Source organism: Empidonax traillii, unplaced genomic scaffold (assembly GCF_003031625.1).
Source record: "Empidonax traillii isolate 1590-97213 ecotype Southwest subspecies unplaced genomic scaffold, ASM303162v1 scaffold724:size316974, whole genome shotgun sequence".
Classification (NCBI taxonomy): Eukaryota; Metazoa; Chordata; class Aves; order Passeriformes; family Tyrannidae; genus Empidonax; species Empidonax traillii.
Genome location: NW_020955917.1, coordinates 113,056 through 130,474, shown reverse-complemented (window position 1 = coordinate 130,474; position 17,419 = coordinate 113,056). Strand labels below are relative to the sequence as shown.

General features: G+C 36.5%; 1 protein-coding gene across 5 annotated transcripts in view; it reads left to right on the top strand.

The window, feature by feature from the left end:
- TBC1D32 (TBC1 domain family member 32) overlaps positions 1-17,419 on the top strand; it is an 82,650-nt gene that overhangs the window by 38,954 nt on the left and 26,277 nt on the right. For all 5 annotated transcript variants that reach the window (XM_027900416.1, XM_027900413.1, XM_027900414.1 and 2 more), the window contains exons 24-27: positions 3,051-3,173; positions 4,489-4,597; positions 5,420-5,513; positions 15,599-15,724. In XM_027900416.1, the coding sequence (XP_027756217.1) occupies positions 3,051-3,173; positions 4,489-4,597; positions 5,420-5,513; positions 15,599-15,724 (452 nt within the window). The remainder of the gene's footprint in view (positions 1-3,050; positions 3,174-4,488; positions 4,598-5,419; positions 5,514-15,598; positions 15,725-17,419) is intronic.

Below are 17,419 nucleotides of genomic sequence, written 5' to 3'. Positions count from 1 at the left end.
GAGCATCAGATTGGCTTTGGAAGAACATCTGTTATGAAAGTAAGGAAGATTGATGTATTAGAGTCTAGTGGGAACTGCAGAAAAATAAAATTGGGTTTACCATAATAAAGGTGGTATTTGAGAGAGACATGATTTGATGTTAGGGGGAAAAAAAAAAAACCAACTTGAGAAAATGGGAATTCCTTAAAAGGAACTCACAGAAAAAATACTGAGAAGTATAATAAGCTATCCTCATATGTGTTTGTAGCAACTCAGAGAAAATTATGGGCAGTTTAATTATATTATTTTCAGGTGAAAAATTTTAAAAGAGGCAACATAAAAAGTAGCAAGGTTTATATACTAGCTGGTTTATATTCCATGAAGGACCTTCTGTACTGTTGTAATTAAAGGGGTCATTATGATTCCACCTACCAAAACCAAGGAGATAGTTGGTTTGTGGAGGTACACAAGTTCTAGTTAGAATGCCTTTTTTTAGATTAGGGGTTTCCACAGTGATGTGTGAGTTATGAAATTGTAGTTGACGACTAGAATCCAGGGAGCAGCTTCCAACAAAGACAGGGATAGGGCAGGAAATGCAGAATTAAGAACAAAATTACTTTTTGCTACCGTATATGATAGGTATTTTAATATTTTTGAATTTCTTTAAAATTACAGTTCTATAAAATACTGCTTTCAGATAATATTTTGTTTTCTCTGCATTACACTTTGTTCCTGGCAATATGGTACATCTTAATAGTAGTGTTCCCAGAAGTATATAATCAGAATTGAAAGGGAGATGGAAGATTGTGTAGAACAACTGCTGTACAACTGTAGTGCAGCTGCTCTGCTCAAAGTGAGTTCAACTAGAGAGCATTACTCAGGGCTCTGTCCAGTCTGGTTTCGAATATTGCCAAGGCTGACCATCCTGCAGCATCTCTGGGCAATTTGTTCCATTGTTTCAGCACTGTCACAGTATGTTAAAATGGAATTTCTTGTCTTTCAGTTCATGCTAATTGCATCTAGTCCTTTCACTGGCTATCACTGAGAAGTCTGACTCCATTTTCAAACTTTCCTGTAAGATACTTACACACATTGACAGGATCTCCCCTGAGGATCCTCTTCTCCAGGCTGAGCCATCACAGCTCTCTCAGCCTCTTTCCCTGTGTCACATGGCTCAAACCCTTTATCATCTTCTTGGCCTTTTGCTGGACCTGCTCCATTGCATCCATGTTTTTACTGGGGAGCCCAGAACTGGACCCAGCACTCCAGGTGTGACCTTGCCTGTATCAACAGAGGTGTAGCGTCACCTCCCTCACATGACCTTTTGGCAGCGCTCCTTGTTACACAGCGCAGGATGCCATTGACCTTCAAGGGCATGTTGCTGGCTCATGTTCAACATGTTGTCCACCAAGAGCCCCCAGATTCTTGTCTTCAAAGATGCTTTCTAACTCATCTGTCCCAGCCTGTACTGTTGCATGTGGTTCTTTGAGGTACAAGACCTTGTATCAAAGCCTGTCTTCCAACTTTTAGCAGTACTGAGGTAGAGAATTCTATCTTCTGCTTTCCAAACAAAATTTAAAAATATATCTTGAGAAGATATGCTTTGATTTTATTGTATTATATGTGTAAAGATTTTATACATTTTAATAAGCATGCACTCTTTATAGGTGGAATACTGAGATGGGGAGTCTGATCCAATTCTTAAGTTGGATCATCTTTGCCATTTATTATACTTAAGAGAAGAAATTATGCATCTTCATGATGGTTTCAGTGCTATTTTCTGGATTTTTTTCCCTCTATATAATACTAATAAAAATTATAGTTGAGCTATCATTTCTTTTTCTGTGATTTAGAAAAGTACTGGAAACAAATCAATGTCACAAAAGAGTTAATGTAAAATGAATAAAACCTGAAGAGGACTGAAACTGAGCAGGTCAAGTTGTATTAAAAAACAACAGGGAAAAAAAAAGAAAGAGACATGTTTTCGTCTTGACTTCATCCTTGGCCACAATTGTCTGAATCTGCAGGTGTGAAATTATTGAGAGAATGGCTTATGAAATTTTGCTATGGTCAGTAGAAGCATATTGGAATTACAGGGAAGAAAATAAGAATTGACTAACAGACTACAAATTTAAAATAGTATGTATTTTCTAGTTCATATCAAATCTTATGTGAATGCAAAATATAATGCTGATCAGACTTAATTTTTTGTGTGTTACGACTGTGATAAAACAGGAAATAAAAACAGTAAAAAGAATGTTTAGTCATAGTATTTTTCGTGAAGAGGAAGCCCTCAATGAAATTATTCTGTTGTGGTTTTAGAGTGAATAGATAAGTTTAAAAAAAATGACATGATTTGGATTTCTCTATGTCAGATCTGTATGAAAATATGTTGGAGTAGTTTCACCCTTCATTTTTCCTGAAGTTATAATAGAAAATTGTATATAATATACTGTCTTGTGCTCTTGTGATTATTAATTTAATTTACCACTGTTTTATGTTTCTCTGGAAAAAACGAACACAGAAGATTTGTTGGTTTTGTTACACATTAAATCTTCTATTGCTTTTGAACTATGTTAAATTTGGTTACATAGAGGGGCTTAAAAACCTGTTTTCTAAAGGAAAGATTTTTTTTTTTTCCTGCCTTCCTTCGCCTTCAGACAACCTGATTCTAAGTTGCCTTACCAGCCTATTATTATATAATTGCCGTGCATTTCACATGGAATGTCTTACTAAGTCTTCATTACTTTTGTTACTCAGTGATATAAAATCAAAAGCAGACTGAGCTGACCAGTGGATATTTTCTCTGGTTGTTCAGTGCACACAAAAAATCTATTGGGAACCATTCCCTGTTTGCTTAAGGTCGTGCCACTTGAGTGGCTAAAAAGGATATAAAAGAATGTTCTTGACCTAGTTCTGTCTGGGTATTTTTCAGATACTTCAAGTTGTTGGGGTTTTTTTGTTGTTTTTTTCCCCCCCTCCCTTTCTGTCTCATAAACACGTTCACCTTTGTCTTATTGTGCATTACTGGCTTCCTGACTGATATGCTGTTGTTTCAATGTGTCCTGCAGGTTGTTAAATGTGCTGTGCTGTGAGCTCAATACCCTTTTACTCTTGGAGACTCAGTATAAAGTGTCACAAGTTTTACTAACTGCTCAGGAGGAAAATGTCACAGAAGCTTCAGAAGGACCAGGGTAAGAAGTGACTGATGTAAATGTTATTTTAACTGTCAAACTCTTCTCCTTAGAACAAATGCATTAATGCCTTAGTGTCTTCAAACGTACAAATGCTTTCACTTAAACTGTGCACAGGTTTCCTTGTGCAGATTTGTCAGCAGTCTTAAATTATGAAAAGATAAAATGGTCTTCTCTTTCTCCCATGTCCACACTGAAAGTATAAGAAATAAAAAAGCAAATCTTTTTCTTCTTTTTATTTGTATTAATCTCAAGTTGTTTCTTAAATAAAAAGTGTACATAACTTGCAGATGTAAATATGCCTTCTACTTCTGTATTGTTTTTTAATGTTATGTGTTTATTATAAAATTAGGGTATTGCTTTAATGTTTATGAGTTAAAGGCATCATCTGTACTTCGGGTTTTTTGAAGGGGGTGGGGTTTTTTTGTTGTTGTTTGGTTTTGGCTTTTTTATTTATTTATAACTTAGTCAACTCTCCAACTTCTGTGACTTTCTATTTCTGTGCTCTAAACAAAATTACACAGTGAATCCTTTCAAAAAGAAAAATATATTTTTGGGACAGAAGTGGACAGCCATAGTTACAGACATTTTTTCCTTTCTCACAGCGTGCTGAGTGTTAAGAATTTTCCTCTTGCTATTTGTTGTATGTGACGATTACAGGATGTAATTCAAACAGTATGGGTGAAGTCTCCGCAGATATAGATCATAGTTATTTACCATTTGAGGATGAAACCTGCTATTTCCATACTGAGGCAAAAGTTTTATTAAGAAACCTGGTGTAAAAAAACTGGATTTTATAGCTTTTAAAAATTTGCACAATGACTTCAGACAGCAAGTTAGCCGTCTTTTAAGTTAGGAATAACTCTACTTATTTGTGACAGCAGAAGTATACTGGTAGGCCAAATAAGGAACAAATTTTGATGGTCCATTAACTGTCTCTACCCTAATTACTGAACACGTGGACATAACAAAGCTTGTGAATTTTCTGCTCTCATGTGTCCAGTAATTGCTCAAATGTTTCTAACCAGTAATACATAGCAAATACAAAGTTAGAATAATGCTTGGAGACATCTCAAAATACCTCATATTTCTGTTTATTTCCTTATGTTTATGTGTATTCAAGGTTGCCTTTTAATTCCAATATCTTTCTCGAAGTATTCTTTCGTATTAAAGTTTTTTTAATTAAATAGTCATTAAATCAAATTCTAATTTTTGGAGTTTTTTATGTTTCTCTTTCTTTTTTTTTTTTTTTTTTTTTTTTTTTTTTTTTTTTTTTTTTTTTTTTTTTTTTTTTTTTTTTTTTTTCCCCCCGCAGAGTTTTTATAATTGATGGTCTATCAGTGGAGAGAAATCACATTCTTGTAAGGATAAATCTGATTGGAGGACCACAGGAAAGGATTTTGCCTTTGAGAGCACTAGATAAGGTTAGCAGTTTCTCTTTCCTTAACTCTGGACTTCATTAATGGAACATTTTTGCTGATCATTCAGCATGTGAAAAATTATTTAACATTAAGAAATACCAGACCACCTTTAGCTTTATAAAGTGTTAAGATTTAAAGAAGTGATGTACTGAAAAAAATACATTGTTCCCACTATCTGGGGATTGGCATGTGCCTAGGACATACTGCGTTCAGATGACAACTGTATTTTGTTCCATTTTAATGTTACTTTTAAGTGAATACAATTTGTATGTTTTTGCTTTTATATTTCTGTGTTTCCTTTATTAGCTTTCCATTTGTCTTCTTTTATGTAATGTTTTTTCTATGCTTGGGTTTTCTTATTCAGTATCTAATACCTGGAACTTTCATCAGTGCTCTAACAATAGAGTGATAGTTAAGCAACTCCTTTAAATGTTCTAGTTCTCACTTGCTCTGAGTCTCAAAGATGAAATGCAAATTACTATCAGCACAACAGACACCTAGATCAATATGTGAAATTGGAAATACAGTTTTGTGTTTTGTGGGTTTTTTTAAAATTTTTATGAAACTCACAGTTTCCTCTGTGGTTGAAATAAGAGCTGTAAAATCAAAACTGTCAGTGGTATATACCATAAAAAACTCTGGCTCAAATACTTTTTGGATTTTGTATCTTTTTTTTAAATTATGGCACATCTCATTACAAATTGTAATATCAAGCGTAATTTTGGTTTATAGGCAGTAATTCTGGGAACTGCACTTTTGTGTATTAATTGTGCAAAAGCTGTCTGTTCTTCTCCTAAATTAATTTATTTCTGGTCCTGTTTCTAGGGCAGTGATCCATATCCTTGGCCAATGTTTTCATCATTCCCTTTGCCAAAGTGCTATCTTGCAGAAATTCCTAGGAAAGCTGAATTCAGACAAGGTACATACAAAACATGCAAGCAGTGTAGATGTCACACAGGCATCTTGGTCAATTTTTAAATTTCCTTTTCCTTCCTCCTTGCCCCTCCACCTTCCCCTCCTACATCCCACAGATTATAATCTAAGTACTTAAAGATATGTTATTGTTGGCTGCGTTTGTAGCTAAATAAATTGGTTTGGTTTTGCTTGTCTGGCTTTGTGCAACTGTCAATCTGCAAAGCTCTGTTTAGTAATCTAATTCTTATGCAAACTTCAAGATTAACCTTTTGGCTTGTCTCAGGTGGGTGACTCATAAGGTACATTTATATCATCTCTCTAGTAACTGAAGCAAGACAGTATGGTTAAGCTACAGATTTTTTTGTACACTGTTTTCGTGATTCACTTCCCTGTGTTTACAAAGCTTGGTGGTGTGTGAAATAGACAGCTTTTAGGATAGTTGGTTTCCACATTGAACATCAATTTGGAATGTGAGCAGACTGAAGAATCCTTTGAAGAAGTGACTAGTCACAGCAGTTTAATTCGCACAGAGAAGCCATTTTAAGGTTTTAGTTTGCATAGACAATGCAAAAGAATCTGATGAATGGTTTAGTAAATAAATAATTCATTGTAGTTGTTCATGTTTACTGTATCCTTGAGATGTACTTATTAGAAATTATTTGCTAATTTCCTAAGCAGAGACAGATTTTCAGAAGTGGTAGAAATTCTGTATTAACTCTAGAAGACCAAATAGTCTGTTTGTAAATATATAGGAAAAAATAACTTAAAAAGGTGATTCCCTGCTCTCACAAGAGGAAAGGCCATGTACTTATAGAAGAAGGGAGTTTTCTGTATCTTTTCTGATACTGTTCCAGAGTGCTGAAGGCAATTTTCACAAGACAACAATCAGAAAAAAAGTAGGTGCCCAGTTGTTTAAAATATGTCTTAAGGGAAGCAGTAGTATCTCTCTTGGGTTGGAAAAGCATATCAGATTGCATCCCTCAGAATTTCTCTGTTCTCTTGTTCAGAGCAATTCTCTTACTCATCATTACATAGTGGGATAAGGCAATAATGATTACAGTTGCCACTTTTGCAGATGACAACCAGCTAGGAAAACCTGGGTAAAACCTTGGTTAACAGTAAATTTGCTAAAATAAAGTCTCAAAGGTTTGCAAATGAATTTGATGAATAATTGAAATAATGGTATCAAAGAAGTATTTCAGTTTGAAATGGAGTTTTTGGTATTAAAGGTAGCTGAAATAAAAGGTTATATAACTGCAAAATGAACAGAACATTTAGTTTCAGAGTCAAAATATTTTGTGTTTGTTATTTGAAAAAAGGAAAACAAACATTGAAAGTGTTCTGTTTCAGTACTCAAAAATCACAAAACTGTGAACATATGATTTACCAGACTGGAGCTTTCAGTATGCGTAAGTTATTTTGAAAGAAAGGGTTGGAATAAATAGACCAAAAATGAAAAGAATAAAATTCATAAATCACTATTCCACTGCTTGGGAAAACAGACATCAAGAGCAAGAGTAGAAAATGGAGAATATCTGAACCTGGTTCTTCAGCACTACAGTATGGCAGTGATAGAAGTGCTCTTTCACAAGAGAGATTAAAAATATGATTATGAGAAAGATCTGTGAGTTACATTTATACAAGACAGAAGAGCAACTTTATATGACTTCTTTGGTGTTGTGAATATTCAGAATTCATCCTGTATGTTACTTGCTCAGCTTGCTCGGAGGTTTAAAATAGGTTAGAAAAACACTTGTTAAATTTTAATTCTGCTTCAGTGCAAGGAGATGGACAGGATTCACATGGATTTACCCAAGAGTTCTGCAGCCATGAAAACACTTCTACATTGTATGAGCGGGAATGCATGACTGCTTCATTGTATCTGTCATTAAGGATGGAAGGCCAGCACAGTGTTTCTGTGGTTCCCTGAACCTGTCTGTGTTGAGATATGATGCTGTAGTGTTCCATTATATAACCTGTGTGGTAACATTCCTGTCCTCTTTTTTTGGGCATTTCTAGGACATGAATAATTAAGTCTACTAGATTCTTAGTACTATTAAAGAATGTAAAGTTCTTTTGGCTGAAAAAGCTGTAATTGTAGGTTTTATTGTGTCTGTCCTGACGTCTTAGTTGCCTCCTCTCTTATTGCCCATGTGACATGGACACCTAAAAAGAAGCTTACCTTTTCTTTCTGCTTTGAAAATGTGTCCTGTATCCATCATAAGATTGTGATGTCAGGTGTAAAAACATAACCTGAGTTGATATTTTATTAATGTATCTATATAATAGGTATTGGAGATGGCCAGGGGAGAGTTAAAAAAATAATAATAAAGTTTACAGATGTGCTCTCAAATATGACACTGCTGATACTGCTGGTTTTGACCCTCCTTTTAGATAGAATTGAAGGACAGCTGCAATAACAGAACCTTTGTTTCCCAGAAGAGTGTCTCAATTAATGTTTCCCAGAAGGTGTCTTTCTAAGTGCAAGATGAAATTGCTCAGTGAATATTTTGGAACTAGTGTAGCTGAACTGAGGTCAGGGAACAGGAGGCTTCATTTCCACAGCTCTAGACCTCATGTAGCCTGTGACTGTATCTGGTATAACACAAGCCATGGAAGCCTCTTTCACTCTTACACTGAAAGTGGGGTAAGAGGGCTTGATACTATAAAGGACTTATTCACACTGAGTTTTCTATAAAGAAAACCTAAGAAATGGATGGATTTTTTTATTCCCTCCCTAAATTTTTTTAAGGGGCATTGGAATGGGCTGCCCAAGGTGGTGGTAGAGTCACCATCCCTGGAGGTATTTAAGAAGAGACTGGGTGTGGCACTTACTGCTGTGGTCTGGTTGACAAGGGGATGCTAGTTCAAAGGTTAGACTCAATCTCAGAGATTTTTTCCAGTCTAGATGATTCTGTGGTTCTGTGACAGTGGTAAGTGTGCAACACTGGCACCTTTTTGGATGTTCAGTTTGGGCTGGAAAGGGAGGAGAACTAATAAGCTGTAAGAAAAAGCAGAGCTGTGCTAACTCTGAGACTGTATAGAAGATGTTTCCCAGCACCAAGGCTTGAAGGCTGCAACTAAGAGAACACTTTTTTAACACTCTTGCTATTATTCTGTGCTATTGTAGTGCTCAGAGACACTGACAAGTGGATATTTGGACTCATTGCATCAAAAATGAATTTATTATAATGTTGGTAGAATTAGTAACTGAATTGTAGTATTGGAGTAATTCCTTCATTCCATGATGACATTTGAGTGAGTAGACTCACTCCAAAAGTATATTTGTACTTGGGAAAAATCTGTAGTCCTTCACTGTTTACAACTATCTGCACTGGTTTTGCAGATGTTAGGTATTTGTCCATGTGGTATATGTGTCTGTTGGAAAGGATTTATAGAAAAATAAACTTGCTTGGTTGTGTATTATATGCATGAATTCTTTCAGCCAGCACTTAGAGTTTGAAAACTATTGGATAGCAGTATATTAATGATTCGCTTTTATCTAAGCTAATTTATAGTGAAGCTTCAAATTATTTATGTGAATCATTATTTACATGTGGAAATTAATTATGCCATTTCCACTTGTTTACATTGCAGCAAGACACCTGTTTCTTTTCTTTTGTTTTAATTGTCCAATTATTTCATTAAGATAATTTGAGGAAGAACTATTAAGTGGTTTTCTAAGAGTGATAGTCCTTTATCATTCAGGAAACAACTATGAAAAAGTTTTTTTTTTACTTGTAATATTAACTATAGTGTAGATTTTTAAAAGTTAAGCTCTTTAGAACTCTATTAAACTGTAATATTCACTGTTCTATTTGCACAGAAGATGTTTTCCTTTTCTACTCCTAGCTCTACAGTAGAATGACAACCACACTGAGTGTGGCTGAGGAAGTGTCCATAAATGTTCTGCAATGATGCGTTCACTGCTTAGCATGTCCCTAGACTTAGGTATCCCACCATTCTTTTTTCTTACTTTCTTGTGGACCCTTACAGTCCAGAATTGCTACTAAAAATCTGTGGTAATGTTCATAAAGTATTTTGATAATTTATCTCAGCCACTGTTCTCTGAGTTCTTTGCTTTGTACTTTTAAATTAAATGGGAACATGCTGCCATGTTTCCGTTTTGGTTTTGTTGGGGGGCTTTTTTGGGTTTTTTGTCTATTTTGGTTTGGTTTGGTTTTGGGTCTGATTTTTAAATCTGATCTCAGCCCTGTTTTTTTAATACCTATTTGAAACTAGCAGTTGCTTCTTAATTTTTATTCTAATCTTTCTCTGTCAAAGAATCAGCTATATTAGCTTTCCTGTTATCCCTTGTGATTTCACATAAATGTCTTTATCACCTGCACCTCTTTGACTTGTCCTCCTTTTTATATTTATCTCAATATTCATGTATGAGCCTGTTGTCTTTTGCTTTTAAGCCCTCTAAGTTAATGAAAGATGAAAGAGCAGTAAGTGAACAGGTCTATGAGAACTTTACATAGGGCTTCCTAAATTATATATCCTTATATGGATTTGTTTTCATGTAGTAGTCAAATATAATATGGTTATATTATTCATTATCTCTCAATCTGGATTTTCAATAAGAGACACATGGATTTACAGATCTTTGTTTCTTTGTCACAGAAAAACACTTTTATCACAATGCATAATCAGATGAGAAAGGGTTTGTTGCGTTTCTGATGTTTTCTAAAACATTTATGAATTTTCCTAGGTCTTACTTGCTTTAGACACAAAAGGCAGGTGAAGAATTGTTTGAAGAATTATAAAGCAGCATCTTTTAGGGAAGGAGGTCAATTTAATCTCACAGTTATGGTGTGGTGGTTCAGATTTCATACATGCAGGTAACTGTAGCTTATTTATAGTGCAGCTTTATAGCTTAATGTGATGGTTGTTTTTTTTTCACATGACTGTACAGAGCAACCAATGATAGCACAAAGGAAGGGATGAGATGGCAAAATATGACCACATATGAGGAAGAAAACACTAGTGCAGCAAATTAATTACATTTACATTAGTTTTCTTTTCACTCATGATATATTTAAAAGCTCACTAGCATCACTGGAGGAAGGTCTTACTCCTTTTCTTCCTCACTTTTTCTTCCTGTTGACTTTTTTCCCCCCTTTCTTCTGTTCCCTCACCTTCTGTCTTTTACCCCATTCTGTTATTTCTTCTAGAAAAAAAAAAAAGTCAAGTCATGTATTTAGAATAACTGGTGAACTCATTTAATGACATACCAGAAAAGAGAAGAAAGAAAAGCAGAACTTTTTTTTGGCACTTTAGTGTGTTTAGAACACCTCTAGTGGTAGTGTGAAAACCTGCGCTCAGTAACAAGTAATACCATTGGGCAAGTTATAGTTGCATTCTAAATTGTGAAAGTGAGCTGGTGTCTATTTGCGATCTTGCATTTTTTGGAAGCAGTTTTCATTCAAAAAATCTCCTAAGGTTCTCTCTTTTTTTTTTTTTCCTTTTTCTTTTTTTCCTTTGTACTGTGATGACCTGCTGGCAGAAGTGGTAGTCCACATTTAACGACAATTTATGGGGAGCAAGTAGTTTACCTGGCAGAAAATGAGAAGCAGCAAGGTTCCACAATATAATGCCAGTTACAGAATTTAATGGATGTATTAAATACATGACCACTACAGAATCTTGGTTGCATGGATCTTAAGCTTGTTTCCCTGTCATTTGAGTATGAACATTCTTGTGTGCTCTCTGACAGTCCTAAGTTTCACATCCTCCTTGACTGAAAGAGAGGAAGTCCACTGGTTATATAAAAATTATTTCCTATTTTCAGTAGATTGCTTACCACTCCCTGTTCTGATGACAGACAGAATACATGCGTATCTGCATTGGATAGCTTCCAAGTTGCTTAAGATCTTTCTGTATTAAATACTACCTTCCCAGAGGAACCTTAAGGCAAATACGGTGGTCCATGGTATTTAGCAAAAGTTCAGAAAGTACTGTTAATCCTGCAGCCTTTGTTTCCTTATCCTGTTGTTGGAGCATAAATGAACATTGTAAAAGGTTACATGTTTAATTTTAGATTCATTGACCCTGCTGCATAGTAGCATGTGCACATTTCAGCAATCACAAAATAAAGATTTAAGCCTGTAAAACCTACAGAAGAGGAAGAATATTAGAGAGACAAACTGTGCAAAGAAAAATCTAGGAGTCATACCAAGAAGCCAGGGGGAGGCAGCAGAGATGCCATGATCTTGAAATCCTACTTTCTTGAATTTATTGGAGGATACTTTTAAGTAGTTTTATGTCCTTCAGAGGATTCGGAGTTTCACCCTTGTCTCTGGTAAGTTGGCTGATTAAATCTTAGTTTGTAGTTTCTGGTCCTTGTCTGCCAAACTGATTTAATGCAATCCATTAGAAAGTAAAATAACTATTTAACTTGTACAGAGGAGTGTTGCTTTGCAATTGTAAGATTTTCTTCAGTTTTCACCTGTTAAGAAATAACAGGAAACTGTAGGAGTTAAATCCTTTTTCATATTAAATTTTGATAAATAGGCTGTTCTAAGCATCAATGCATGTTATTTGGAAAGAGACTGAGGACTAGTTTTTTGAGGATAACACAGACATTTCATGTTAATTAATTTGGAATCATTATTAATTATAATAATTAAGTTACTATAATAAACTTATTTTGAAATGTTATGTATTGTATAATAATTTCCAATGACAGAGATACAATTTACTAATTATAAATCATTAAGGTCTTAGATGAGCTTAAAATAAATTATATGCAAAATTACAGTTCTGTTGAAAATATTCCAGTAATTTTAAAAGAATACGATAGGTTGAAAATAGTATTTTGAAACTGAAATGCTACAAAGAAGTAGAACTAAGAGCAAATATTTTAAATACCATAGACTGGCTCAAACAATTGTTGAAGCTTTAATGAAAAGTTACCTTTCACGACAGAATTCATTTTTATAGTGTCTGAAATGTAGAAACAGAAAAAAGAAGAGCTTACAAGGTCTGAAGAACCTTCATTACCTTAGTGAACAGTTAGTAGTACTGTTGGCTTCAGTCCTTTCATAGTGATGGGAACTGTGTGGTCCCACAGCAGAGGGAATGTGTACAGCTGGAGCAAGTGCATGTGGATTTACCTTTTCACAGATACCATCTTTTTATTTTTCCCCACGAGTTGACCAGAAAGTATTCATAGCAGCATCAATTACTCTGGGAACCAAGCTGCCTAACAAGAGGCAGTCTAATTGACTGTTTCCATTTTGTAGGAGTTTGATCAGTTTTATCTTGCATAAAATTACTTTATGGAATTACTTGGCATTTGAACTTGAAATTTGTTCTGGCTTCAGAAAAATTATTTAAATAGTCAGCTGTTCCCAGTATATTAACATTTTTAAACAAATGTTCTTGTGGTCAGAAATTATTTCCTCTTTGATTTCCCAAAGCATATATATGCATTATTTTAATTGCTATCGTGCATATAATTTTCAGTGCGCTGCATCATCATGTGTAATGGTAGCTTGCTAATGTTCATTGTTCAGTGTGAATTCCAAGATAGACATTTTGGTTACAGAAGATTTTTCATTTAAAGAAGTAATTCTTCAGGCTTTAAGTATAGACATCATACTATAGAAAGCCTACCTAACATTTTCATATATGATTACACATGCTGGTTCTACATTTGTCACTATGGTTCTGTTTTTAAACTTCTGTGAGTGTCAACTGTTTGTGGAATTTAGTTCCAGAGACTGTGATATTTTATTCTAGAAAATTGGTAAAGTATGTGTAATTTCCTCTAACGTAGTAATTTCCTCTAACGTAGTAGAACTGTCCTTTTGACATGACATCAATGGCAATTTAAATTTTGATGGCGTGTCTCACTATTGTAAAGACAGAACGAGTCTTTAGTAGCAATGTGAGGGTAACACTAAGGACCAACCTCCTAAATTCTTTCTTTTCATTAAAAATAAATACTTCATAAAAATCTTTTTTGTAAACTGTCCCACAAATTTCTTTTATAAGTGAGCTGAACATGTAATGAAAAAATATTTGTGCCTCATTTATGACAATTATACCAAAAGGCTGTGTTTTAATAATGCTGAAGTAAGAAGTCAATTTTTCAGAAGTTTAAAAAAAGCACCTAAAGTATATTGTTTTAGCCCCTGACAGGACCAGCAAAGAACCTGTGGCTCTGGGCTGGAGCATGTCGGGTACACCTAGATTCTTTAGAAAACTGAATTAAAATTTCTGAGCTTCTCTAAAAGTTATCACAAAACTTGCAAGGGGACATTTCACCAACAGCAAAAGTATACTTTTAGTCTAGTATTTTGTTCCAAATTTAAGTCCTTGAGTTAATGTTGAGAAACACTGCAGATTATCAGCAGAGCCATTGTAAGAATTCTCATAACACATGGAGCCAAATATATTTTTGGCAAATTTACTTAATAGGTGTCCTAGCAGCCTGAAGGCATACACATCCAAAGTAGCAGCATATGAGGGAAACCTGCTTACAGAAAGAAGCAGAAATTTTCTATGGAACACTGTTATATTGCTGTCTTATCATGCTTCATTTCATGCTCTAAGAAATTGTGCTGCCATCTCAGTAGGGAATGAGGAGCTGCAGAGTAGTGCTACAGAAAGGGACCTGGGGGTCCTGGTCAACAGCAAGTTGAGAATGAGTCAGCAGTGCCCTGGCAGCCAGGAGAACCAGTGCTGAAGGGCATCAGGCAAAGCATCGGCAGCTGGTCGAGGGAGGGGATTGTCCCTCTCTGCTCTGCATTGGTGTGACCTCGCCTTGAATATTGTGTGCAGTTTTGGGCACCACAATATAAGAAAGATATTAAACTGTTAGCATCCAACGGAGGACAATGAAGATAGTGAAGGGCCTTGAGGGGAAACCATATGAGGAGTGGCTGAGGTCACTTGGTCTATTCAGCCTGAAGAAGAGGAGACTGAGGGGTCACCTCATCATAGTGTACAATTTCATTGTGAGGGGAAGAGGGGGGCCAGGCACTGATCTCTTCTCTGTGGTGACCAGAGACAGTACCCAAGGCAATGGCCTGAAGTTCTGCCAGGGGCGGTTTAGCTTGGATTTTAGAAAAAGTTCTTTACCTAGAGGGTGGCTGGGCACTAGAACAGGCTCCCCAGGGAAGTGATCACAGCAGCAAACCTGCCAGAGTTCAAGAAGTGTTTGGACACTGCTGTCAGGCACATGGTGTGACTCTTGGGGATGGTCCTGTGCAGGGCTAAGGGTTGGACTCAATGATCCTTGTCAGTCCCTTCCAACTCAGCATATTTTATGATTCTGTAATAGGGAAAGAAAAAGTCACTTCACAAGCAAAGCAAAACAAGAAAATAATTCACTGGTTTCCATGGGTAGGCAAGTCTTTAGCCATTTCCAGGAGAGCAGGGCCCCATCACATGTAACTAACTTGGGAAGACAAACAGTCACAGAATCAGTTAGGTGGGAAAAGATATCAGAGACCATTGAGTCCAGCCTTTGACTTAATACCACGATATCAACTATAATCATATCAACACCACTCTGAACGTCCCTCCTTTCCTCTTTCTTCCCTCCGCTTCGATACCATATCATGTGAAATATCCCTTTGTTCAGTTGGTGGCAACTGTCCCAGCTGTGTCTCTTCCCTGTTTCCCAGGCACCCTCAACCTCCTTACCAGTGTGGTGGTGTGAAAGCAGAAGAGTCATTGACTCTGTCTAAGCACTGCTCAGCAGTAACAAAGGTGTCTCTATATTATCATCCCTGTGTTCAGCACAAATCCAAGACATAGTCCCATCCTAGCCGCTGTGAAGAAAATTAACTCTGCCCCAGCCAAAATAAGGACAAAAAGCCATCAGTAGGTAAAATGAATGTTTCTGTTTTGTATAAAGCAGAATGTCTTCAGCTTTAAGATTGCTCCTCCAGTTTAATTCTTTTAGGATTAGGGGTATTTATGTAGTTCCTTTTTCCAAAGGTGTGAGGTCTGCCAAAAATACATGTAGCAATGGGGTTGGAACTAGATGACCTTAAGGCTCCATTCAACCCCATTCAAACCATTCTGTCGTTCTATGATCATTACAGAATAATACTGATTTTTCATTTCTTCCAGATAAAGATCTTGACAAGCTCTTAACACTCTTAAGAAGTCCAGAAAAACCAACTGGGTGGGCAGAAAATTGTAGAAGACAGTTCTGCAAAGTCATGAAAGCCAGATCGGATAGTATTGGTGGACCAGGTGAGTATGACTTAATAAGTTTAACAAAGGAAGCAAACAGAAGACCAACAGTAAGCAACTGTTCTTTAAAATTTAATTAAGGATTACATTATCAGTACAAGTAGTCAAAATTTTGCATTGATTTTGGAAACTATTTCAATGGGATTTTCCCAAGAAAACAGGGGTTTTGCTTTATGTCCTATTTTTTTCTCTTTATGACCATAATCCTGCTGTGATTTAAGTGAAATTTGTCACAGAAAGAGGACTCAAATGTGAGTTTTTGTTTCAGATCTCTAAAAGGTACATTACTGACATGCTGAGAAAATGAAAAAGAGAGCCTGAAAGAAAACATGCATTTTTCAAAGATCAGTGAATGACTGGATCAGTGAATGACTTAAAATGGGTTGGGAAATTATATTAAAAGCCAATTTCAGTAAAAAATTTCATAATTAAGCCATACTAAACATCAAAGAACCCACTCATTCAGATTTTTCTTAATTTTCACATGTATTTTCTTGTGGACAGTGTGGTCATGCAGGAGCATTGGTACAGATCAGTTAAAAAAACAAACCAGCCAAAGCAAAAACACTGATCACCCATATGACATAAATTGTCAGTAATCAGACATAATAATTCACTTGCAATGCCATATAAACTCGTGCAGCAGTAAAGAAGCTAAGTGTTTTCAGAAATTGATGGCTTCTATTTCCATAAGAATTACGGGCTTTATTTATCTAGAAAGGGCAAAAGGACTCTAGCCTATAAGTTGCTGAGGCTGATCAGGAGGGCTTTAAACTAGGTTTGAAGGGGGAAGGGGTTGAAACCAGGCTCTCCAGAGATGAACCTAAGGGTGGAAAGCCAGTCAGAAGTGATAGCACCAACCCAGCTGAAATGCATGTACACCAATGCACGGAGTATGGGTAACAAACAGGAGGAGCTGGAAGCCATTGTGCAGCAGGAAAGCTGTGACGTAGTCACAATCATGGAAACATGGTGGGATGACTCGCATGACTGGAGTGCTGCCATGGATGGCTACAAGCTCTTCAGAAGGGATAGGCAAGGTAGGAGGGGTGGCTTTGTATGTTAGAGACTCTTGACTCTGTAGAACTTGAAGTCAGGAACAATAAGGTTGAGTCCTGTGGACCAGAATCAGGGGGAAGGCCAACAAGGCTTATATATATCCCTGTGGGAATCTGTTACAGACCACCCAGCCAGGATGATGAGGGTGATCAGTTATTCTACAGGCAGCTGGCAGATGTCTCAAAATTGCCAGCCCTCGTTCTTGTGGGCGACTTTAACTGGCTGGATACCTGCTGAGAACTCCACACAGCAAAGGAGAGGCAGTCTAGGAGATTTCTAGAGTGTATAGAGGATAATTTCCTGTTTCAGCGGGTAAAGGAGCCTACCAGGGGTGGGGGCTGTTAGACCTGCTGTTCACAAACAGAGAGGCGCTGGTAGGGGATGTGGTGGTCGGAGACCACCTGGTGCACAGTGGCCATGAAATAATAGAGTTTTCAATACTCAGGGACACAAGGAAGGCCATCAATAAAACTTCTGCCCTCAACTTCCAGAGGGCAGATTTCAGCAAACTCAGAAGACTGATTCAGAGGGTGCCTTGGGAAACAGCCCTTGAAAACAAAAGGGTCCAGGAGGGATGGACATGCTTTAAGAAGGAAGTCTTGAACACACGGAAGCAGGCTGTCCCATTGTGCCGAA